The following is a 19728-nucleotide window of genomic DNA, read 5'->3' as shown; positions in this document are numbered from 1 at the left end:
GTTTCTGAAGAGAAAGAGACTTGTCCGGTCAAAAAATATTGATTTTTGGGGATTTTACATTAAATTTACGAAAAAATGTTTTTTTCACTGTTTAGAAACATAGCAAGTTTGAAGGATTTGAAAAATGGTTTAATATTATTATTTTAAAAAATAAAAAATATGGATTTTTTCGTCTTTTCGTCTACTTTAATCCCAAGGAATGCCAGAAAAGAAAAGTTGAATTCCCTTTTTTTAAAAGCCTTTTTTTCGGAACGTCCTTCCGGCAGGATGGGCGTTTGGACGATTTATCATTAGATTTGTTACCAAAGAGTCAAGACAATTTAATAAGTAAAGTATTTTCCAAAAGCACAAAAATAATTAAGCTAAATCCCATAAAAAAGAAGAAAAAATGTTGAATTTTAAGAAAAACGGATTTTTGAAATTTTTCGAATTTTTGATAATTTTAGATTTTTTACCAAAGAGTCGAGACTATTAAATATGTAAAGTATTTTCCAAAAGCACAAAAATAATGAAGCTAAATCCCATAAAAGAGAAGAAAAAATGTTGAATTTTAAGAAAATCAAATTTTTGAATTCTTTCGAATTTTTGATAATTTTAGATTTTTTACCAAAGATTCGAGACTATTAAATATGTAAAGTATTTTCCAAAAGCACAAAAATAATGAAGCTAAATCCTATAAAAGAGAGGAAAAAATGTTGAATTTTAAGAAAAACGGATTTTTGAATTTTTTCGAATTTTTGATAATTTTAGATTTTTTACCAAAGAGTCGAGACTATTAAATATGTAAAGTATTTTCCAAAAGCACAAAAATAATGAAGCAAAATCCCATAAAAAAGAAGAAAAAATGTTGAATTTTAAGAAAATCAAATTTTTGAATTTTTGATAATTTTAGATTTGTTACCAAAGAGTCGAGACAATTTAATAAGTAAAGTATTTTCTAAAAGCACAAAAATAATGAAGCTAAATCCCATAAAAGAGGAGAAAAAATGTTGAATTTTAAGAAAATCAAATTTTTGAATTTTTTCGAATTTTTGATAATTTTAGATTTTTTACCAAAGAGTCGAGACTATTAAATATGTAAAGTATTTTCCAAAAGCACAAAAATAATGAAGCAAAATCCCATAAAAAAGAAGAAAAAATGTTGAATTTTAAGAAAATCAAATTTTTGAATTTTTGATAATTTTAGATTTGTTACCAAAGAGTCGAGACAATTTAATAAGTAAAGTATTTTCTAAAAGCACAAAAATAATGAAGCTAAATCCCATAAAAGAGGAGAAAAAATGTTGAATTTTAAGAAAATCAAATTTTTGAATTTTTTCGAATTTTTGATAATTTTAGATTTGTTACCAAAGAGTCGAGACAATTTAATAAGTAAAGTATTTTCCAAAAGCACAAAAATAATGAAGCTAAATCCCATAAAAGAGAAGAAAAAATGTTGAATTTTAAGAAAATCGGATTTTTGAATTTTTTGGAATTTTTGATAATTTTAGATTTTTTACCAAAGAGTCGAGACTTTTAAATAAGTAAAGTATTTTCCAAAAGCACAAAAATAATGAAGCTAAATTCTATAAAAGAGAAGAAAAAATGTTGAATTTTAAGAAAAACGGATTTTTGAAATTTTTCGAATTTTTGATAATTTTAGATTTTTTACCAAAGAGTCGAGACTATTAAATAAGTAAAGTATTTTCCAAAAGCACAAAAATAATGAAGCTAAATTCTATAAAAGAGAAGAAAAAATGTTGAATTTTAAGAAAAACGGATTTTTGAAATTTTTCGAATTTTTGATAATTTTAGATTTTTTACCAAAGAGTCGAGACTATTAAATATGTAAAGTATTTTCCAAAAGCACAAAAATAATGAAGCTAAATCCCATAAAAGAGAAGAAAAAATGTTGAATTTTAAGAAAATCAAATTTTTTAATTTTTTCGAATTTTTGATAATTTTAGATTTGTTACCAAAGAGTCGAGACAATTTAATAAGTAAAGTATTTTCTAAAAGCACAAAAATAATGAAGCTAAATCTCATAAAAAAGAAGAAAAAATGTTAAATTTTAAGAAAATCAAATTTTTGAATTTTTTCGAATTTTTGATAATTTTAGATTTGTTACCAAAGAGTCAAGACAATTTAATAAGTAAAGTATTTTCCAAAAGCACAAAAATAATGAAGCTAAATCCCATAAAAAAGAAGAAAAAATGTTGAATTTTAAGAAAAACGGATTTTTGAATTTTTGATAATTTTCGATAATTTTAGATTTGTTACCAAAGAGTCAAGACAATTTAATAAGTAAAGTATTTTCCAAAAGCACAAAAATAATGAAGCTAAATCCTATAAAAGAGAGGAAAAAATGTTGAATTTTAAAAAATTCGGATTTTTGAATTTTTGATACACGGAAAAAAAAAGTTCCCAGATATTTCAGGAATTATTTCCTAACTCTTGGATACGTGGTAACAGCTCTGAACTAGCGTCGAACATTCAATGGTAATCAATGAATGTTTGAAAGAAATTCGGGAACTGTATTAGAAAACGCTGTAAATAGTCCAATAGTCTTTTTTTCATTTCTTTCTCATGTAAAGTCCATGGCACTGGCCGCAACTGTTTCTGAAATTTTCGGGAACTCGTCAAGGAATCTTGGTGCGCAGAAACTGTGCGCACCAGTCTCAACGTCAGTAAGACTTGCGTGCCTTATATATTTATTTTATGCTGAGGTATTTAACGCTCCTGTTTAGCTCACGTGGATAAGACGCCGGACTTCTATTCCTCGGGTACGCGAGTTCTGTTCCAGCCGCCGTCGATTTTTCTCTCATATGGTTTTTTCTATTTCAGAAACTTAATAAAAAATAAAAAGTGTTATGTGACCTTCAAGGATAAATGTGTGTGTGTGTGTGTGCGGACGTGTCAAGGAGGGGAAGTGGGAGGGGGGAAGCAGAATCCATTTTTTCTTGCATTCGCCTAACTTTTCGATTTTCTTGAACAGTTCCCGACTTTTTCAAGAACAGTTTGCCGAGAAGTGGTGAAATAGTTATAATTTGTAGAGAAATAGTAAATGACATATTTAAACGAGGCAACCTTTAGTTCTCTGTGAACTACCCGCCGTATCCAAGAGTTAAGAACGAAGTTCCCGAATAATCTTCGAACTTTTTTTTTCCGTGTAATTTTCGATAATTTTAGATTTTTTACCAAAGAGTCAAGACAATTTGATAAGTAAAGTATTTTCCAAAAGCACAAAAATAATGAAGCTAAATCCCATAAAAAAGAAGAAAAAATGTTGAATTTTAAGAAAAACGGATTTTTGAATTTTTTCGAATTTTTGATAATTTTAGATTTTTTACCAAAGAGTCGAGACTATTAAATAAGTAAAGTATTTTCCAAAAGCACAAAAATAATGAAGCTAATTCCCATAAACGAGAGGATAAAATGTTGAATTTTAAGAAAATCGGATTTTTGAATTTTTTTTTATTTTATTTGGTAGATAAACGGGTGAAAAATACTCTTTACATAATATAATATACATATGACGGGTTCCACGTTAAGTGACCCAGGTCAAAATTTTAAATGTTTGGGATCGGGTAAAAATTTTGCAAAAACAGTAGTCCTATTAGATACAATTAAAGATACCAAATATTATTAATTTATTTAAACAAATATAAAAACTGGAGGGGGTCAAAGTTTAAATTTTTGGTCGAACATGGAATATTTGAAAAATTTGTAATTTCTTTAAAACAAAACGAAAATACGTTTTCTATTTTGGGTTTTTCTGCTGTTTTTCAACACTTTCTAACGGTGTAAACAAATGTATAGAAAAAAAATGTTTGACCTTGAAAAATTAAACTAAAAAATAAAATTTCATTTTTTCATCAAATGGACAGTTTTTATTTTTAAAAAAAAATTTTTATCATTAAGGTGAGGTTTTTTCCTAAAAAAAATGTATAGGTCAAAACGTGGGACAAGAACTTTTAACTGGTCAAAATAAACATTTACTTCTGCAATCCACCGCCCCTGCTCGTTGTTGGGCTATATATTGTTTATAACAATTGAAATAAATTATTTTATGCTTTATTTATTATCTGGTGGTCATATTGGATGAATTTAAATTTATTTAGATCATGTGCATCAACGGAATAAGAAAATAAACCTCCTTTTTTAAAAAAGTGTATTAATTTGTTAACTTTGATTTAAAAAAAATTATAAATAATTAAAATCTCCAAAATCGGCCTCGAAGGATGTCTTAAGAATTTATTCCCCTTTAATTTAAGACAAAGAACACTCAAATCGGTTAAAAATTGTAAGCTATAGACATTTTTTAATAGTAAATTGTAAAAAAAATTCCACTGTGGGACGGTGCACGGCAGAAGTAAATGCTTAATTTGACCAGTTAAAAGTTCTTGTCCCACGTTTTGACCTATACATTTTTTTTAGGAAAAAACCTCACCTTTATGATAAAATTTTTTAAAAAAAAATAAAAACTGCCCATTTGATAAAAAAATGAAATTTTATTTTTTAATTTAATTTTTCAAGGTCAAATAATTTTTTTTCTCTACATTTGTTCACACTATTAGAAAGTGTTGAAAAACAGCAGCAAAACCCAAAATAGAAAACGTATTTTCGTTTTGTTTTACAGAAACTACAAATTTTTCAAATATTCCATGTAAATTTTTGACCTGGGTCACTTGACGTGGAACCCGTCATATAAGTAAAATCTAGAAACTAAAAATTAAACATCGGCCAGAACAGAAAATTGTAATTAAAAATTTTCATTTAAAACAATTGCTCGTAAAGCGGCGACAAATCTCTCCATTTTAATATCAAAAAAGTCAAGGCTACTAGGACAAAGATTCGCTTGCCTACAGAGTCTAGTAATAATAGAATTCTTCCCATAATTTGTTCTATGTTTTTTAATATAAAACAAATTATAGCCTCTTAAGACTCTAACCGGAGTATAAAAATTAACCTGAGAGAGAATTCTAGGACAGTACACGATGCCGTTTATAATTTTAAACAAAAAAAGCAAGTCATTATATCGAAACCTTGTGTGCACCTTAGGAATTTTTAACTGCGAACGTAAAGCATCATAGTTATGGGAAAAAAATCGTAACCAATACCAAGTTGCCTAGCAACAAAGCGCAAAAAACGATTTTGAACTCTTTCAAGTCTAACAATGTGAATGAGGTAAAAAGGAGACCATATCACAGAAGCAAATTCAAGGATTGATAAAACAAAGGAATAATATAGAACTTTAAGGGAAACCAAACTTCTAAAATCCGATGCATTTCGTATAATGAAACCCAATAATCGAACAGCCTTGTTTACAACAACAGTAATATGGTTAGAGAAGGTCAAATCATCACTGAAGACAACTCCCAGATCTCTCACCTGGGTCACTCGAGTTAAAGAGAAATTATCAAGCTTGTAATCATGTTTAATAGTAACTTTTTTCTTAGAAAAAGAAATCACAGAACATTTATTAATATTAAAATGAAATTTACTACTAATACACCATTGATGTAGACGATCTAAGTCAGACTGAAAATTTATAAAATCATCATGAGAACCAATAGTCATATATAATTTCAGATCATCGGCAAAAAGTAAAAAAGAACAGAATTTAAACGCAGAATTTATGTCATTAATGAATAAAAGAAATAATAAGGGACCCAGGTGAGATCCTTGGGGGACACCAGAAGTTGCCGTAAACATCTCAGAGTAAACACCATCCACACGGACACATAGGCAATTGGCAATTAAGTAGCTTCGAAACCAAGAAACAATATTAGGACCAATGCCCAGTAATTTTAGCTTTTTAAGAAGAATTTCATGATCAATCTTATCGAATGCCTTAGCAAAGTCCGCGTAGACAGCGTCAACCTGATGACCACTCTCGACTGCAGAAACCAAACTTTCATAAAAAATACCAAGATTAGTAGAAGCTGATCTACCCCTAAGAAATCCGTGCTGCTCGTCAATAATCACTCCGGAAACAGATAGATAAAGTTCATCATAGATAATGCTCTCAAAAATCTTGGGGATTGTGCTGAGAATAGTAATTGGTCTATAGTTTTTAACATCATTTTTTGATTTATCTTTAAATACAGGAACGACTATTCCTATTTTCCACTGTTTTGGAAAAATGCATTCCCGCACGGACCTAGTAAAAAGTATATATAAGGGTTCGACTAGAGAAGAGCAGCACGACTTAATCAAAGCAGGAGGGATACCATCAGGACCAGCACCAACATTCACATTGCAAGACAATATTTTCTCAGCTATGTCACTTTTGTTAATATGAAAAGAATTAAGACAAACGGAATCGTGCACTTGAAAAGGAGTAGTAACAACATTACTATCATAAGCTTCGTAAACCGATTCAAAATAGGTTGCGAAAAAAGTACTTATATTATCACGATCAGTCGCAACATCACCGTCAAGTGTCATACAGTTTGGAATGCAGCGGTCGCTCTGTTTAGATTTGATAAATTTCCAAAAGTTTTTAGGACAATTAACAATAGATTGTTCGCTTTTACGAATATAAGCATTATAATAAAATGTTGAGAGAGATTTGCATTGAGTTCGTAATGTAGAAAATAACTGGTAATTTGAAAAGCTATTATTTTTCTTATAATGTAAATGAGCAATTTTTTTATCTTGTGTTAATTTCTTTAATTCACTATTAAACCAAGGTGGATAATGTGAAGTATTTGTAGCTTTAACAGGAACAAAAAGTTCAATAGCAAAATAAACATGATTATAAAAAATGTCAACTGCATTCTCAATATCACAACCCAATAAGCAATTAGACCAATCAACACTTTTTAGATATTCATTAATAGCAAAAACATTAGCGTTTAAAAAGTCATATTTAAGAGATCTTTCACGAAATTCAGGAACATCTGTAAGTTGAGGCTTATAATCAAATAATAAAGGGGGGTGAAAGATGTCAACCGGAAGTAGACTATCACTTGTCAAGTTTACTCCAAAATTCTTGGAGTCAGAAAAATTTATAAAAATCAGATCCAATAGAGATCCATGAGTATTAGTGTTATTATTAATCTGCACAAGATTAAGAAAGTCCAAGGTATCACTTACTGTGTTAATGATCTGACAATGTAAATTAAGAGAACCAGGTTTGGGTGAACAACATGGGTTATCATCACGTGACTGATTCCATATTGCATAAGGCATATTGAAATCACCCAAAACTATAATTTTCGCTGAAGGATAAATAAATGCCATTTCCTCTAAAACTTGACACATGTCAAAATATTGGTCAACAGTGGCATACGGCGGCATGTAAAAATTTCCCAATATAATTGTATCAGAGTGAGAGAGACGTGAGAGAGACGTAGAAGAGTTGATGTGAGAAGTCGATCGAGAAGAGTATTTGTGTGTTGCCTAAGTGCGTTAGAATTCGAATTAATTATTTAAAACAATTATTTGTACTTTGCCATTCTAATATAATTTTACTTAATAAAGAATATTAAACTTGTCTAAATCGAAATAGTGAATCTCTGTTTCTTTTGTAAACCACTCTTATTTCAAGGGAAATAAGAACAATTTAATAATTTTTAATAATTTTAATAATTATAAATTTATAAATTTTAATAATTATAAATTATAAAATAATAATTTTAATAATTTTAATAATTTTTGATAATTTTCGATAATTTTAGATTTGTTACCAAAGAGTCGAGACTATTAAATAAGTAAAGTATTTTCCAAAAGCACAAAAATAATGAAGCTAAATCCCGTAAAAGAGAAGAAAAAATGGTGAATTTTAAGAAAATCGGATTTTTGAATTTTTGATAATTTTCGATAATTTTAGATTTGTTACCAAAGAGTCGAGACTATTAAATAAGTAAAGTATTTTCCGAAAGCACAAAAATAATGAAGCTAATTTCCATAAATGAGAGGAAAAAATGTTGAATTTTAAGAAAATCGGATTTTTGAATTTTTTCGAATTTTTGATAATTTTAGATTTTTTACCAAAGATTCGAGACTATTAAATAAGTAAAGTATTTTCCAAAAGCACAAAAATAATGAAGCTAAATTCCATAAAAAAGAAGAAAAAATGTTGAATTTTAAGAAAAACGGATTTTTGAAATTTTTCGAATTTTTGATAATTTTAGATTTTTTACTAAAGAGTCGAGACAATTTAATAAGTAAAGTATTTTCCAAAAGCACAAAAATAATGAAGCTAAATCCCATAAAAGAGAGGAAAAAATGTTGAATTTTAAGAAAAACGGATTTTTGAAATTTTTCGAATTTTTGATAATTTTAGATTTTTTACTACAGAGTCGAGACAATTTAATAAGTAAAGTATTTTCCAAAAGCACAAAAATAATGAAGCTAAATTCCATAAAAAAGAAGAAAAAATGTTGAATTTTAAGAAAATCGGATTTTTGAATTTTTCGAATTTTTGATAATTTTAGATTTTTTACCAAAGATTCGAGACTATTAAATAAGTAAAGTATTTTCCAAAAGCACAAAAATAATGAAGCTAAATCCCATAAAAGAGAGGAAAAAATGTTGAATTTTAAGAAAAACGGATTTTTGAAATTTTTCGAATTTTTGATAATTTTAGATTTTTTACTAAAGAGTCGAGACAATTCAATAAGTAAAGTATTTTCCAAAAGCACAAAAATAATGAAGCTAAATCCCATAAAAGAGAGGAAAAAATGTTGAATTTTAAGAAATTCGGATTTTTGAATTTTTTCGAATTTTTGATAATTTTAGATTTTTTACCAAAGAGTCGAGACAATTTAATAAGTAAAGTATTTTCCAAAAGCACAAAAATAATAAAGCTAAATCCCATAAAAGAGTGGAAAAAATGTTGAATTTTAAAAAAATCGGATTTTTGAAATTTTTCGAATTTTTGATAATTTTAGATTTTTTACCAAAGAGTCGAGACTATTAAATAAGTAAAGTATTTTCCACATTAAAAAGTTTGACATTAAAAAATATATAAAAAATGCCAATACTTAACCCACAAAATTAAATTTTCAAAACAAACAAATGAATGCAGATAATTTGCTAACGGAAAGGAAACTTACGATTATTATAATGTATGTATATGTATATGTATATTTCTATTTTCTATCAAAACGTATAAAAAACAAAAGAATAACTATAACTAACTTCAAGTGTGGACAGAGATCCGGAAATCTGGAATCACGACGATTATTATATATAATGTATATCAGTATTTGCTTATAATTAATTCCGAACTTTCCTAAAAATTTATTAAAGATTTACTTGCAAACTTCGGAGTATTTACTTGCAAAGTTTAGTGACAATTGTGTAAAGATTTAAATGTCCCACTTCAATAAATGTTCAGGAAAGTTTCACGCTAAACATTTATTGAAATGGGACATTTAAATCTTTACACAATTGTCACTAAACTTTGCAAGTAAATACTCCGAAGTTTGCAAGTAAATCTTTAATAAATGTTTAGGAAAGTTCGGATTAATTAAAAGCAAATATACTGATAAGGATTAGAGAGAGAGCTGAACTATCAATGTAAACCGATTAGATTGTAAAAAATTGAAAAGAAATAGAAACATTTTTTTACAAACGGTTCGAAAATAAAAATATCCAGTTTGTGATACCCTCAAGCGAGATCCAATAAATGTAAGGTGGAATGAATTTTTTGATTAAACTGATCAGTTACATCTGATAACTACTAGGTTTCTTTTTGCTTGAATCAAGCGTTAAATTATTCGATTCTTTATAATCAAATTATTAGATCGTGGCGATAATGCATGTTTTTTTAACGTAGGTAAGGTTTATAAACGAATACAATAAGAATATACAGTGATATAGGGGATGGCTTAAAAAGTATTATAAGGTATAGAAGTACTTAAACGCTTATGTGTAGAAAAGGTCGCGTTAAAACGGATAAGATTTTAATCGTTTCGTTTCTAGCATAGGGATTCCTAATCACGTCTAGCCGTATTAAAAATGAATTTAAATTAATAAATTCATTTATAAATTTATCTAAAAATAAGAAAGAATTTAAACATTTACCCGGAAAATTTATTAAGAGAGCCAAAGTTGACCATTTAATTTACTTTTTTCAGAAACTCGTTACGGTTAAGTTACTTATTAAAAAAAGTATCTAAGTTACAGTTAAGTAAAAAGTAACTCATTACAGTTACAAGTTACTTACAAAGTGACTTAGACACTTTCAAAGCAACCCCAAACAGAACCGAAACTTTCTTAAAAATTTATTACAGATTTACTTACAAACTTTGAAGAATTTACTTGCAAATTTTAGTGAAAATTGTGTAAAGATTTAAATGTCCCACTTCAATAAATGTTTAAAGTGAAACTTTCCTAAAAATTGAAATAAAATTTTCGCCTAAATCTATATATGCGAAAATTTAATTTAAATATTCAGGAAAGTTTCAAGCTATAAATTTTCAGGAAAGTTTGACGATAAACATTTATTGAAGTGGGACATTTAAATCTTTACACAATTGGCACTAAACTTTGCAAGTAAATACTCCGAAGCTTGCAAGTAAATCTTTAATAAATTTTTATGAAAGTTTGGATTAATTATAAGCAAATACTGATATAATTTTTTAACAATTTTTTACTGTTTCTTTTCAAAATCGCGGTATTTTATATTTATATTCCTGTCAACATTATAATTCGCGCTCAGCACCAATATGGGACATACATGTCCCACTTAGAAAATTTTATGTAACTTTTATAAAAGTCAACCAATTAATTTGCGGTAAATTTCTTTCTATTTCAAATGAATGCTGCTACAATTAAAAAAATAATAAATTCCAATAAGTAGTAATATTTATTTTAAACAATATGAAGAACACTGACTGTTTATAAAAAACAGTTATGTAACAAACTTAATTTAATTTTAATTATTTCATTAAAATTTAGTGAATATATTTTAACAACGCTTCTTTTTCCAGTGGTATTGGGATTTCTGATTACGAATTTGGAGTCAGATTTAAAAAATTCAAAATAGCGGATTTAATATGGCGGAAATTTAACCCTTCCGAGTGGAAAATTTAAATCTTTACACAATTTTCACTAAACTTTGCAGGTAAGTTCTTCGAAGTTTGCAAGTAAAAATCTTTAATGAATTTTTAGGAAAGTTTCAGTGCTGTGTGGGCAAATACTGTTGGTTTAATAACACAACTGCACTATAAGATTCAAATTCGTTTTGTATTTTATTATTACAGAAGTTAGTGTTATCAAGAGAATGCTATAATATCAAGAAATGCATTAGTAATTTGACTTCTATTTTATTTTAAATTCATAGTATGTATGTTTGAATTATCAAATGTGTATTGCTTTTCTAAAAAAAAAGTTTTAAGAAATAAACATATTTTTGCTCTTTAATACCTATTTCAATCCTATTTCTCAACCAAAATATTTCACTAGAAAACATTATGGTTCTAGTTGTAAATTATGAATTATTATATTTTAATATATATTTACTTAATCCAATACAGAAATTACCCATACAGCACGGAAAATTTCCTGTAAGTTGAAATTAACTTGACTGCAACCTTCAGAATCTTTAGTTGCGAAGCTCATGAAACTTGAAGTTGTTCTTTAAATGTTTGCTGTTATTCAATGTTTGACGTAAAAGTTGACTGAACATTGCAAAAGAGTTCAAGAAGTTTTACGCTTTAATACAATGTTCAGTTAACTTTCACGTCAAATATTGAAAAACAGTCGAAATTTAAAGAATTAATTCAACTTTATTGAGCTTCGCAACTAAAGATTCTATGTAAATTGAATTCAATAGCATTGGTGCTATTGAACCTACAATTTTTTTTCTCAGTGTATAACTATTTTAAAACCTAATCTTAATTAAAGTTATAACTTCGATTAAATTGTAGGATTAAGGATGACAATAGATGTTCTTTTTTCAGGCATATCCTAATTGTACCTGCAGGTGATGCCCGAATCGATGAACCGGCTAATTCATATTGTGCGCCTTTTCACATCAAATATGCACTTTATGATTATTGTACAAATCATTTCACAAAATTCGCAGTTTATTCAGAAAGCAACTATAGGAGGATGAAAAACTATTATTGGCTAAAAATAACACTTCATTGTTGTACATTTTTGCAATATTGATGAGTACCCTGTGTGGAAAGGATTACAACTTTTCTTCCTGTTTTATAAAACAGGATGTCGAAGAAATTTACGAGTATCGATAAACCGAAACACGTATTAATATTTGAAGAGAATGTTTGAATTCTGATAACTATGATCCTATTTGCTCTTATTTTAAGTAAACCTTAAAACGAGTTAAAATTGCATAATTTTGATAATACTCTTGATAGTACGGTCTATAATTAATGAAATAAAAAAGTTATTATAAAAATAATAGCATCTAATCATTAATATATGACCCCTCTCCATGACGATATACATCATTTTAATGTCATTCTGATAGAAAATATATAGTTCGATTCTATAGTTGTTTGATAGATCAATAAAAAGGCGGTTCTGCATCCAGGACAACGCTCGAGCGTCTGGCATTCAAAACCCTCCGATTGGACGAATCAGGTACAAGTTCATTTTCAGCCCCTCCAGCATGGTTTCCATTTAATTCTGGATTCAGTTTCAGTATATAGTTAAACCACCTGAGCAATCATAACTTTTTGAAACGGGGTCGTGAGGGGAGACACATAATTAGTTTTGGATATGTTGCGATACTTCCGGTGCTAATGGAATCGACTGCTTTTTCGTTGGTTATTGAAATAATAAAATTGTGTTGCTAGTGTAAAAAAAATGAAGAAAGAAGAACAATTTTTATTAAAAGAAATATTAACATTTATTGTTGTGGGTACAATAAATAATAACGTGATCACGTGATTTGGAATCATTCGCTCAAATATTAACATTGCAATAATGTTGTCAGTGAAGAAATGTAAAAAAATGTCAGTGAAGAAATGTCGATAATGTTAATAAGACATGAAATAAATTTGTTTGCGAAGTTGTGGAAAAATTATTAAAAATCGCTTTACACTTTACCTTTTTGGTTTAATGAATGAAAGAAATATTTAAGTGCCATAATCGCGAACAATTATCAAGTGTTGATTTAAATCAGTGCTACACGTGTACAGCACGCGTTGTTATTTACAGGAATTTTTCGGCACACGTGCGACACGTGTCGATTATTTACCAGAACGTGCTTGAATGGCGTTTAAAGGGTTTCAAATTCTTATACTGGTAATACGAAGGTGAAGCGGATTAAGAAATGCCGTAACCATCGAATGTACAACTTTTTTAATACGAAAATATGAAAAAATAATGTGACAAATATAAAATTATTGGAAATCTATCTAGTCAGAGAATCCAGTCATTATTCATAAGTTTCTACTATAAGTAAATGTAAGATAATGTGATACACTTTTACTCAAAGTATTAAGTCGTAATTATAATTTAAAAATTATCGTCAAGAATTGAAAGAATTGGAAGCGGAAAGAGGAAATATTTCGAGACGAAATTCAAAATAAAAATTTACATTTATGAATATGAAAATGTATTCGGTGGATAATTTGGAATTGGATATGATAAACCGACAATATTTTTATGAAGCTCATAGTTTTTTGGGAAACACTGGAATTCCAGGCCTATCGACACATTATAATGCCAATAATATGACAACTCTTCCTACAATATCAGCACAAATATCCTCTTATCCATCAGGGAGTACGGGAAGTTCAAGTGGTAGCGATCTCTACTTCTATGATGAAAACAGTAGTGATAATGAAAGCGTTTACAGCAGTGATCAAGAAAATCGTTCAAGAGAGTAAGTATAAATACGAAATAATTTCCGATAAGAATACTGGATTAGAATGGAATTAAAAATCTGATGGTACACGTAAATGCGGAAAAGAAAGAGTATCCACAATATAAACATAGGTAAAATGACCTCCCTGAGCACCGAAAAGTTCCTATAAAGATTTATTAAATATTTACTTGCAATGTTTGGAGTATTTAAAAGCAAAGTTTAGTGACAATTGTGTAAAGATAGTAAATATTTAATAAATTTATTTGATTAAATGTTTTTCACGCAATCATTATATGAGTATTTCACAGTTTAATATAGTTTCTTTTCATATGCAACTAATTGTAAGAAAATAATTATACATAAATATACATTTATGAGGGGTGGAAAATACACAAAAATTGAATTTTAAGTGTGGTCATCATCTACGATTAAAGCACCTACAAAAATTATCATGGAGGCAGATTTAAGTGTGGGAAAAGTGCCGATTGTGACACCTTTTTCCTTTTGGCCATATTTAACGAAGTAAATTGACTGACGGACTTTTTCGCTTCGTTTTTTTTTAATTACAATTGTTCTTCCTTTATTTTTAAAATTAATTACAGGCTTCACACTCATCTACTAAAACCTACTATTTTCTACTTTTTTTACGTTATGCTACTATTTGGGTACATTTTTTAGATTTCAGCCACTAAAAGCTTTAATTTCTGTTTTTTTTTTACTATTTCCACTACTTTAAATTCGCTAATATTAGAAATCAATAAAATATTTTTTAAAATTATAATCAAATTCTTCAAAACAATTCAATTATTTTTTGAAATATTCGAAATTCAATTATTTTAAAAAAAAATTGATAAAATTCATCAAAATTCAATAATTTTCATAAATAATAAAATTTTTACAGAAATTTAATTGATTTAGAATATCATTTTCAAAAAAATTTTAAAAATCAATTAACAAAATTTGTATACAATTCTTCACAATAATTCAATAACTTTCACTAATAAAAACATTTTTCATGGAATTAAATTTAAAAAAAAAAATGTTTATAAAATTCTAAGCAAGTTAATTAAAAAATTCAATTATTTTCACAAATAAAGTTTTCTACAAAAATTCAATTCTTAAAAATAAAATTTCATAATATTTATTATATTTCCAAAAAATTAATTGTTTAAAACAATGTTTATAAAATTTTTATGAAGAATTCAATTATTTTCAAAAATAACAAAATTTTTCACAGAAATTCAATTCTTTTTCAACATTTTTCGCAACAATTCAATTATTATTATAAATAATAAAATTTGTCTCAGGAATTCAATTATTTTTGAAAATTTAAAAAAAAATTGTTCGAAAGAAATCAATTATTTTAAATTCAATTTTATTTACATTTTTTTGAAATAATTCAATTATTTTTTAAGATTTTAATAAAATTCTTTTCCGAAAATTGAATTGTTTTGAGGCACTTTAATAAAATTCTTTGCAAAATTGAATTATTTTCATAAATAACAATATTTATCACAAGAATTCAATTATTTTTGAAAATTTTAATAGAATTATTTGCAACTATTTAATTATTTTCATAAATAATGAAATTCATCGCAGAATTTCAATTATTGCTGATAAAATGTAATTGTTCTTAAAATTTTAATTTCAATTCCTCGAAAAAATCAATTATTTATTTTTTTTTTGGAAGAATTCAATTATTTACAAAAATATTAGAATATTTTACAAGAATTCAATTAAATTTTTTAAAAATAATTTAATTATTCTTTTAGATTTTAATAAAATTCTACCCAAGAATTCAATTACTTACATAAATAATTCTTCTAAAAAATTCAATATTATTGTCAAAAAATAACAAAATTATTCTCGAAAATTCATTTAAATTATTTATTTATTGACAATATAAACGGGAAAATTCAATAATTTTTAGGTATTTTAGTAAAATTCTTTGCAAATTCAATTATTTTCATAAGTAACAATATTCATCACAAGAATTCAATTATTTTTAAAAGTAATAAATTTTTTCTTGTAAATTCAATTATTTAAAAAAATTCTAATAAAATCTCTTGCAAGAATTTAATTATTTTGATAAATAATAAAATGCTTTTTAGGAATTCAATTATTTAAAAAAAAATTTTATAAAAATCTTCGTAAGAATATAATTCTTTTTATTAATAGTAAAAATTTCGCAAGAATTCAAATATATTTAAATTAGATTTTGCCGAAAATTAGTCGAAAAAAAGCAATTATTTAAAAATTTAAATATTTTCGTTAAAAATTAGGAAAAAGTCAGGAAAATAAAAAATATGGAACATGTTATTTTTATCAGTTTTGTGAACTGTCTAAAACGATTTTTTTTTAGTCGTCAAGTTTAATTTTTCGATAACTACTTTTTTAAGTACTTTTTCTAGTTTGAAAGATACTTTTTGCTACTTTTTAAAAATTAATTATCGAGTGCGAAGTCTGTAATTAAAATTATTTTTATAGAAAATAAATATCATTCGAAATGAATGAATCGAATTCTGCAAAAAAAAATTTCATTGGAGTTTCTTTTTATTTTGGAATTAAAAATTCTGAAAAGATTCAAAAATATTCAATTCAGATGAGTCCCAGTAAATTTTCAATTGAGAATAAGTTTCTCGTTATAAGAAAAGGTGGAATTGATATTTTAAAACATTTTATTGATTAAAATTGTTGTTCTATAAATGCCAGCTATGAAGAAAAATTTTCATTATTGCATTGTGCGCACAATCTGTTGGTAATTCAGACAATGTCCGTTATTTAATAATGAAGGGTGTTGACATTAACTTCAAAAGTGTTCACAATTCTCACCAAATACACACAAACTTGATGAATATTTTATTAATTTTTTTTATTAGAAAAATATTTAGGAACATGGGGTAAAAGTGGATTTGATTGTATATTCGTTCTAAGTACTTTATTTGTACCCCCTCAATGAACCTTTTTAGGATGGTAAATAAGACTCAAAAAGTAGGGGCATTTTACTTATGTTAATTGTGAATACTCTTAAAGACAATGAAACTTATGAAAATTTTAGAAAATAATTAAATTCATGTACAGTTATAATTATAATTTTTAGAAATTATTAAAATTCATAAATTTTACTCATTTTTCGTAAACTTTTATATGTTTTATATCTTTCCTGTAAAAAGGAAAATTGATAAACTGAAACTTGTGACCACTTTGAAAGTACAACATGAAACGATGCTCCATTTCTCCTACAATCGTCGGACTTGCGTTTTTCTCAACCGTCGCTATGGGTTTTTCGAGTCTTTTTTAAAAATTATGTTTAGGGGTCGTTCATATATTACGTGGACAGTTTTTTGGGAAGGGAGGGAGGGTTCGTAAAAAATTTACGACAAGGAGTGGGGGGAAGGGTCAAAACCCAGTAAAAAACCATATTATATTTTGTTTATCCTACTTTCAATTTTTTTAACACAGTTTTATTTAATTTTAAAAACATTTGTTATCAAAAAAATTATTTTCATATAGTACCAGGTCTCTGACATTATGACTTTTTTGACTATTTTTAACTTAATTTGAAAAATTTCTGTACTATAATAATTTTTAAAATAAAAGTCCCACATTTAAAATAATTTTCTCTTAAACCCTTAATTATAATGATTAATATAATTTTTTGAATGAGATGAATGTCTTTTGTAGTTTTTTAATATATTAATTTAAAGAATTAATTGGAAATTGACCTAGAAAATTCTTTAAATTAATAATTTCTTAATTTTTAAAGTCCCTGTTGACTATGGAAATCAGAGTAATTTATTGTTTCCTTTTCTAGACAAACACGTCTTATTCGACGAAATTCGGGTTCTGCCAAATGTTCTCGACAAATCATTCAACAAAGACAAGCAGCTAATCTCAGAGAAAGGAGACGCATGCAAAGCATAAATGACGCTTTTGAAGGATTACGAGCCCACATACCTACACTACCCTATGAGAAAAGACTTTCCAAGGTGGATACATTAAAACTTGCAATTGGATACATTAATTTCCTGAACGAACTTGTTAGAGCAGACAAAGGGAATGAACAAATAAATGGCAATAATAGTTTATCGGGAAGATGTTCACTGAGGGACGATGCTAAAAAAATTATAATTCGAGGTAAGAAGCAATATTTTTTAACATTACTTTCAAATTTTCTCTCCTACAACTTTAAATAACTATAATTACAATAATTCTTCAATATTTATTTACAGGCAGTGGTGTTAACTCTTTTATATCTCACTCACTTTCTTGGTCTCGAAAATCGGAAACCTCTTCCAATGGGACAATGTTTGCTAAAGTATGGACGCCAGAAGACCCGAGAATGACGAAATATGATGTAAATTACGAGTAACAAAATGTGATCAACAATAAAGATAATAAATTAATGTTTAATTATACATATCCTAAGAAATATGTAATATACTTCATATAATGAGATATTTATTCTGGCTACCTTTATTACAATTTTATTTTTAAATTCGGTCAGTATTAGTCAAAGAAAATATTTGTCAATTGAAAATTAAGGAACGAGAGAAGAACTTTTAAAAACAATAGAATAACAAAAATAGTTTTGAGTATTATGAACATTTTGTAGATGGATCTACCTTCTATAGTTTTATTCAGTTTGAAAAATCTGCTTTCAGAAAAGAATTTTATGGTTAAAATACAAGTATATTAATTACTATCAAGTTTAGTAGTATTTTTAAGGTCTCTGATTAAGATTTTAAAGTCGAATAATAATGCAATTCATAATTATTTATCCAATTCATTCAGTTTTCTTTAATTAAAAGAAGTTCAGAGACTTTAAAAATGGAGATGTTTTATAATAAATATTTTTATGATAATTTTCTATAATTTTAGATTTTCTACCAAAGGGTGGATACTATAAAATAAATGAATTATTTTTAAAGAGCACAAAAATAATGAAGCTAAATGCCATAAAAAAGAAGGAAAAATGTTGAATTTTAAGAAATTCAGTTTTTTAAATTTTTGCTAATTTTCCATAATTTTAGATTTTTTACGAAAGGGTGGAGATAACAAATTCAGTAAAGTATTTTTAAAGAGCACAAAAATAATAAAGCTAAATGATATAAAAGAGAAGAAAAAATGGTGAATTTTAAGAAATTCGGTTTTTTAAATTTTTGCTAATTTTCCATAATTTTAATTTTTTGTCAAAGAATGGAGACTATTAAATAAGTAAAATATTTTTGAAGAGCACAAAAATAATGAAGCTAAATGCTATAAAAAAGAAGAAAAAATGTTGAATTTTAAGAAATTCGGTTTTTTGAATTTTTGATAATTTTCCATAATTTTAGATTTTTTACCAAAGAGTCGAGACAATTTAATAAGTAAAGTATTTTCCAAAAGCACAAAAATAATAAAGCTTAATGTTATAAAAGAGAAGAAAATAATGTTAAATTTTAAGAAATTGGGTTTTTCGAATTTTTGATAATTTTTTATTTTTTGCTAAAAGGTGAAGACTATTCAAATAGTAATATTATAATACCGAAATAGCTATTGGTAACTAATTATTAATTTTCCGGTCAAATTAAATTTTCGGCTTTTTCTGATTTTCCAGATTGGTAGAAACATTGTTAAATGTATTGGTATAAACTAAAACCCGTCGAAGACGGGTACGACAGCTAGTATATAATAAAATTTGAACTTATAAATAATAATTTTCCTTCATTAGCCAATATGCCTCGGGCGGTTATTCATCGCTTCCTCTCCCGGCATAATTAATAACTCTGTATTAATACAGAGAAACTGTTCTAGAAAAAGTAGGAGCGACGTCCGGAACTTATTTTTTTTATTTGATTTGATTTATAGTTTCGAGTAATAATATAACGTAAATAATTTCATTCGTTTTAAATACAGTCGAATCGGTCGGAATGCAACTCAATTTTAAAAGTTTTATTACAGTAAACAATCCT

The 19728-nt window shown here is 26.7% G+C and overlaps 1 protein-coding gene across 1 annotated transcript; it reads left to right on the top strand.

Moving 5' to 3' along the window:
* Window positions 1-12620: 12620 nt before the first annotated feature.
* Window positions 12621-18242, top strand: LOC122512292 (pancreas transcription factor 1 subunit alpha-like). Its single transcript, XM_043628046.1, has 3 exons — window positions 12621-13792; window positions 17589-17911; window positions 18007-18242. The coding sequence occupies exons 1-3, from the start codon at window positions 13509-13511 to the stop codon at window positions 18144-18146; spliced, it is 747 nt and encodes a 248-aa protein (XP_043483981.1). The 5' UTR covers window positions 12621-13508; the 3' UTR covers window positions 18147-18242.
* The last annotated feature ends 1486 nt before the right edge of the window (window positions 18243-19728 follow it).

This window comes from Leptopilina heterotoma, unplaced genomic scaffold (genome assembly GCF_015476425.1).
Source record: "Leptopilina heterotoma isolate Lh14 unplaced genomic scaffold, ASM1547642v1 Lhet_97, whole genome shotgun sequence".
In the NCBI taxonomy this organism is placed as follows: domain Eukaryota; kingdom Metazoa; phylum Arthropoda; class Insecta; order Hymenoptera; family Figitidae; genus Leptopilina; species Leptopilina heterotoma.
Note: the sequence above shows the minus strand (reverse complement) of the source record. Positions and strands in the feature narration are given on the sequence as shown.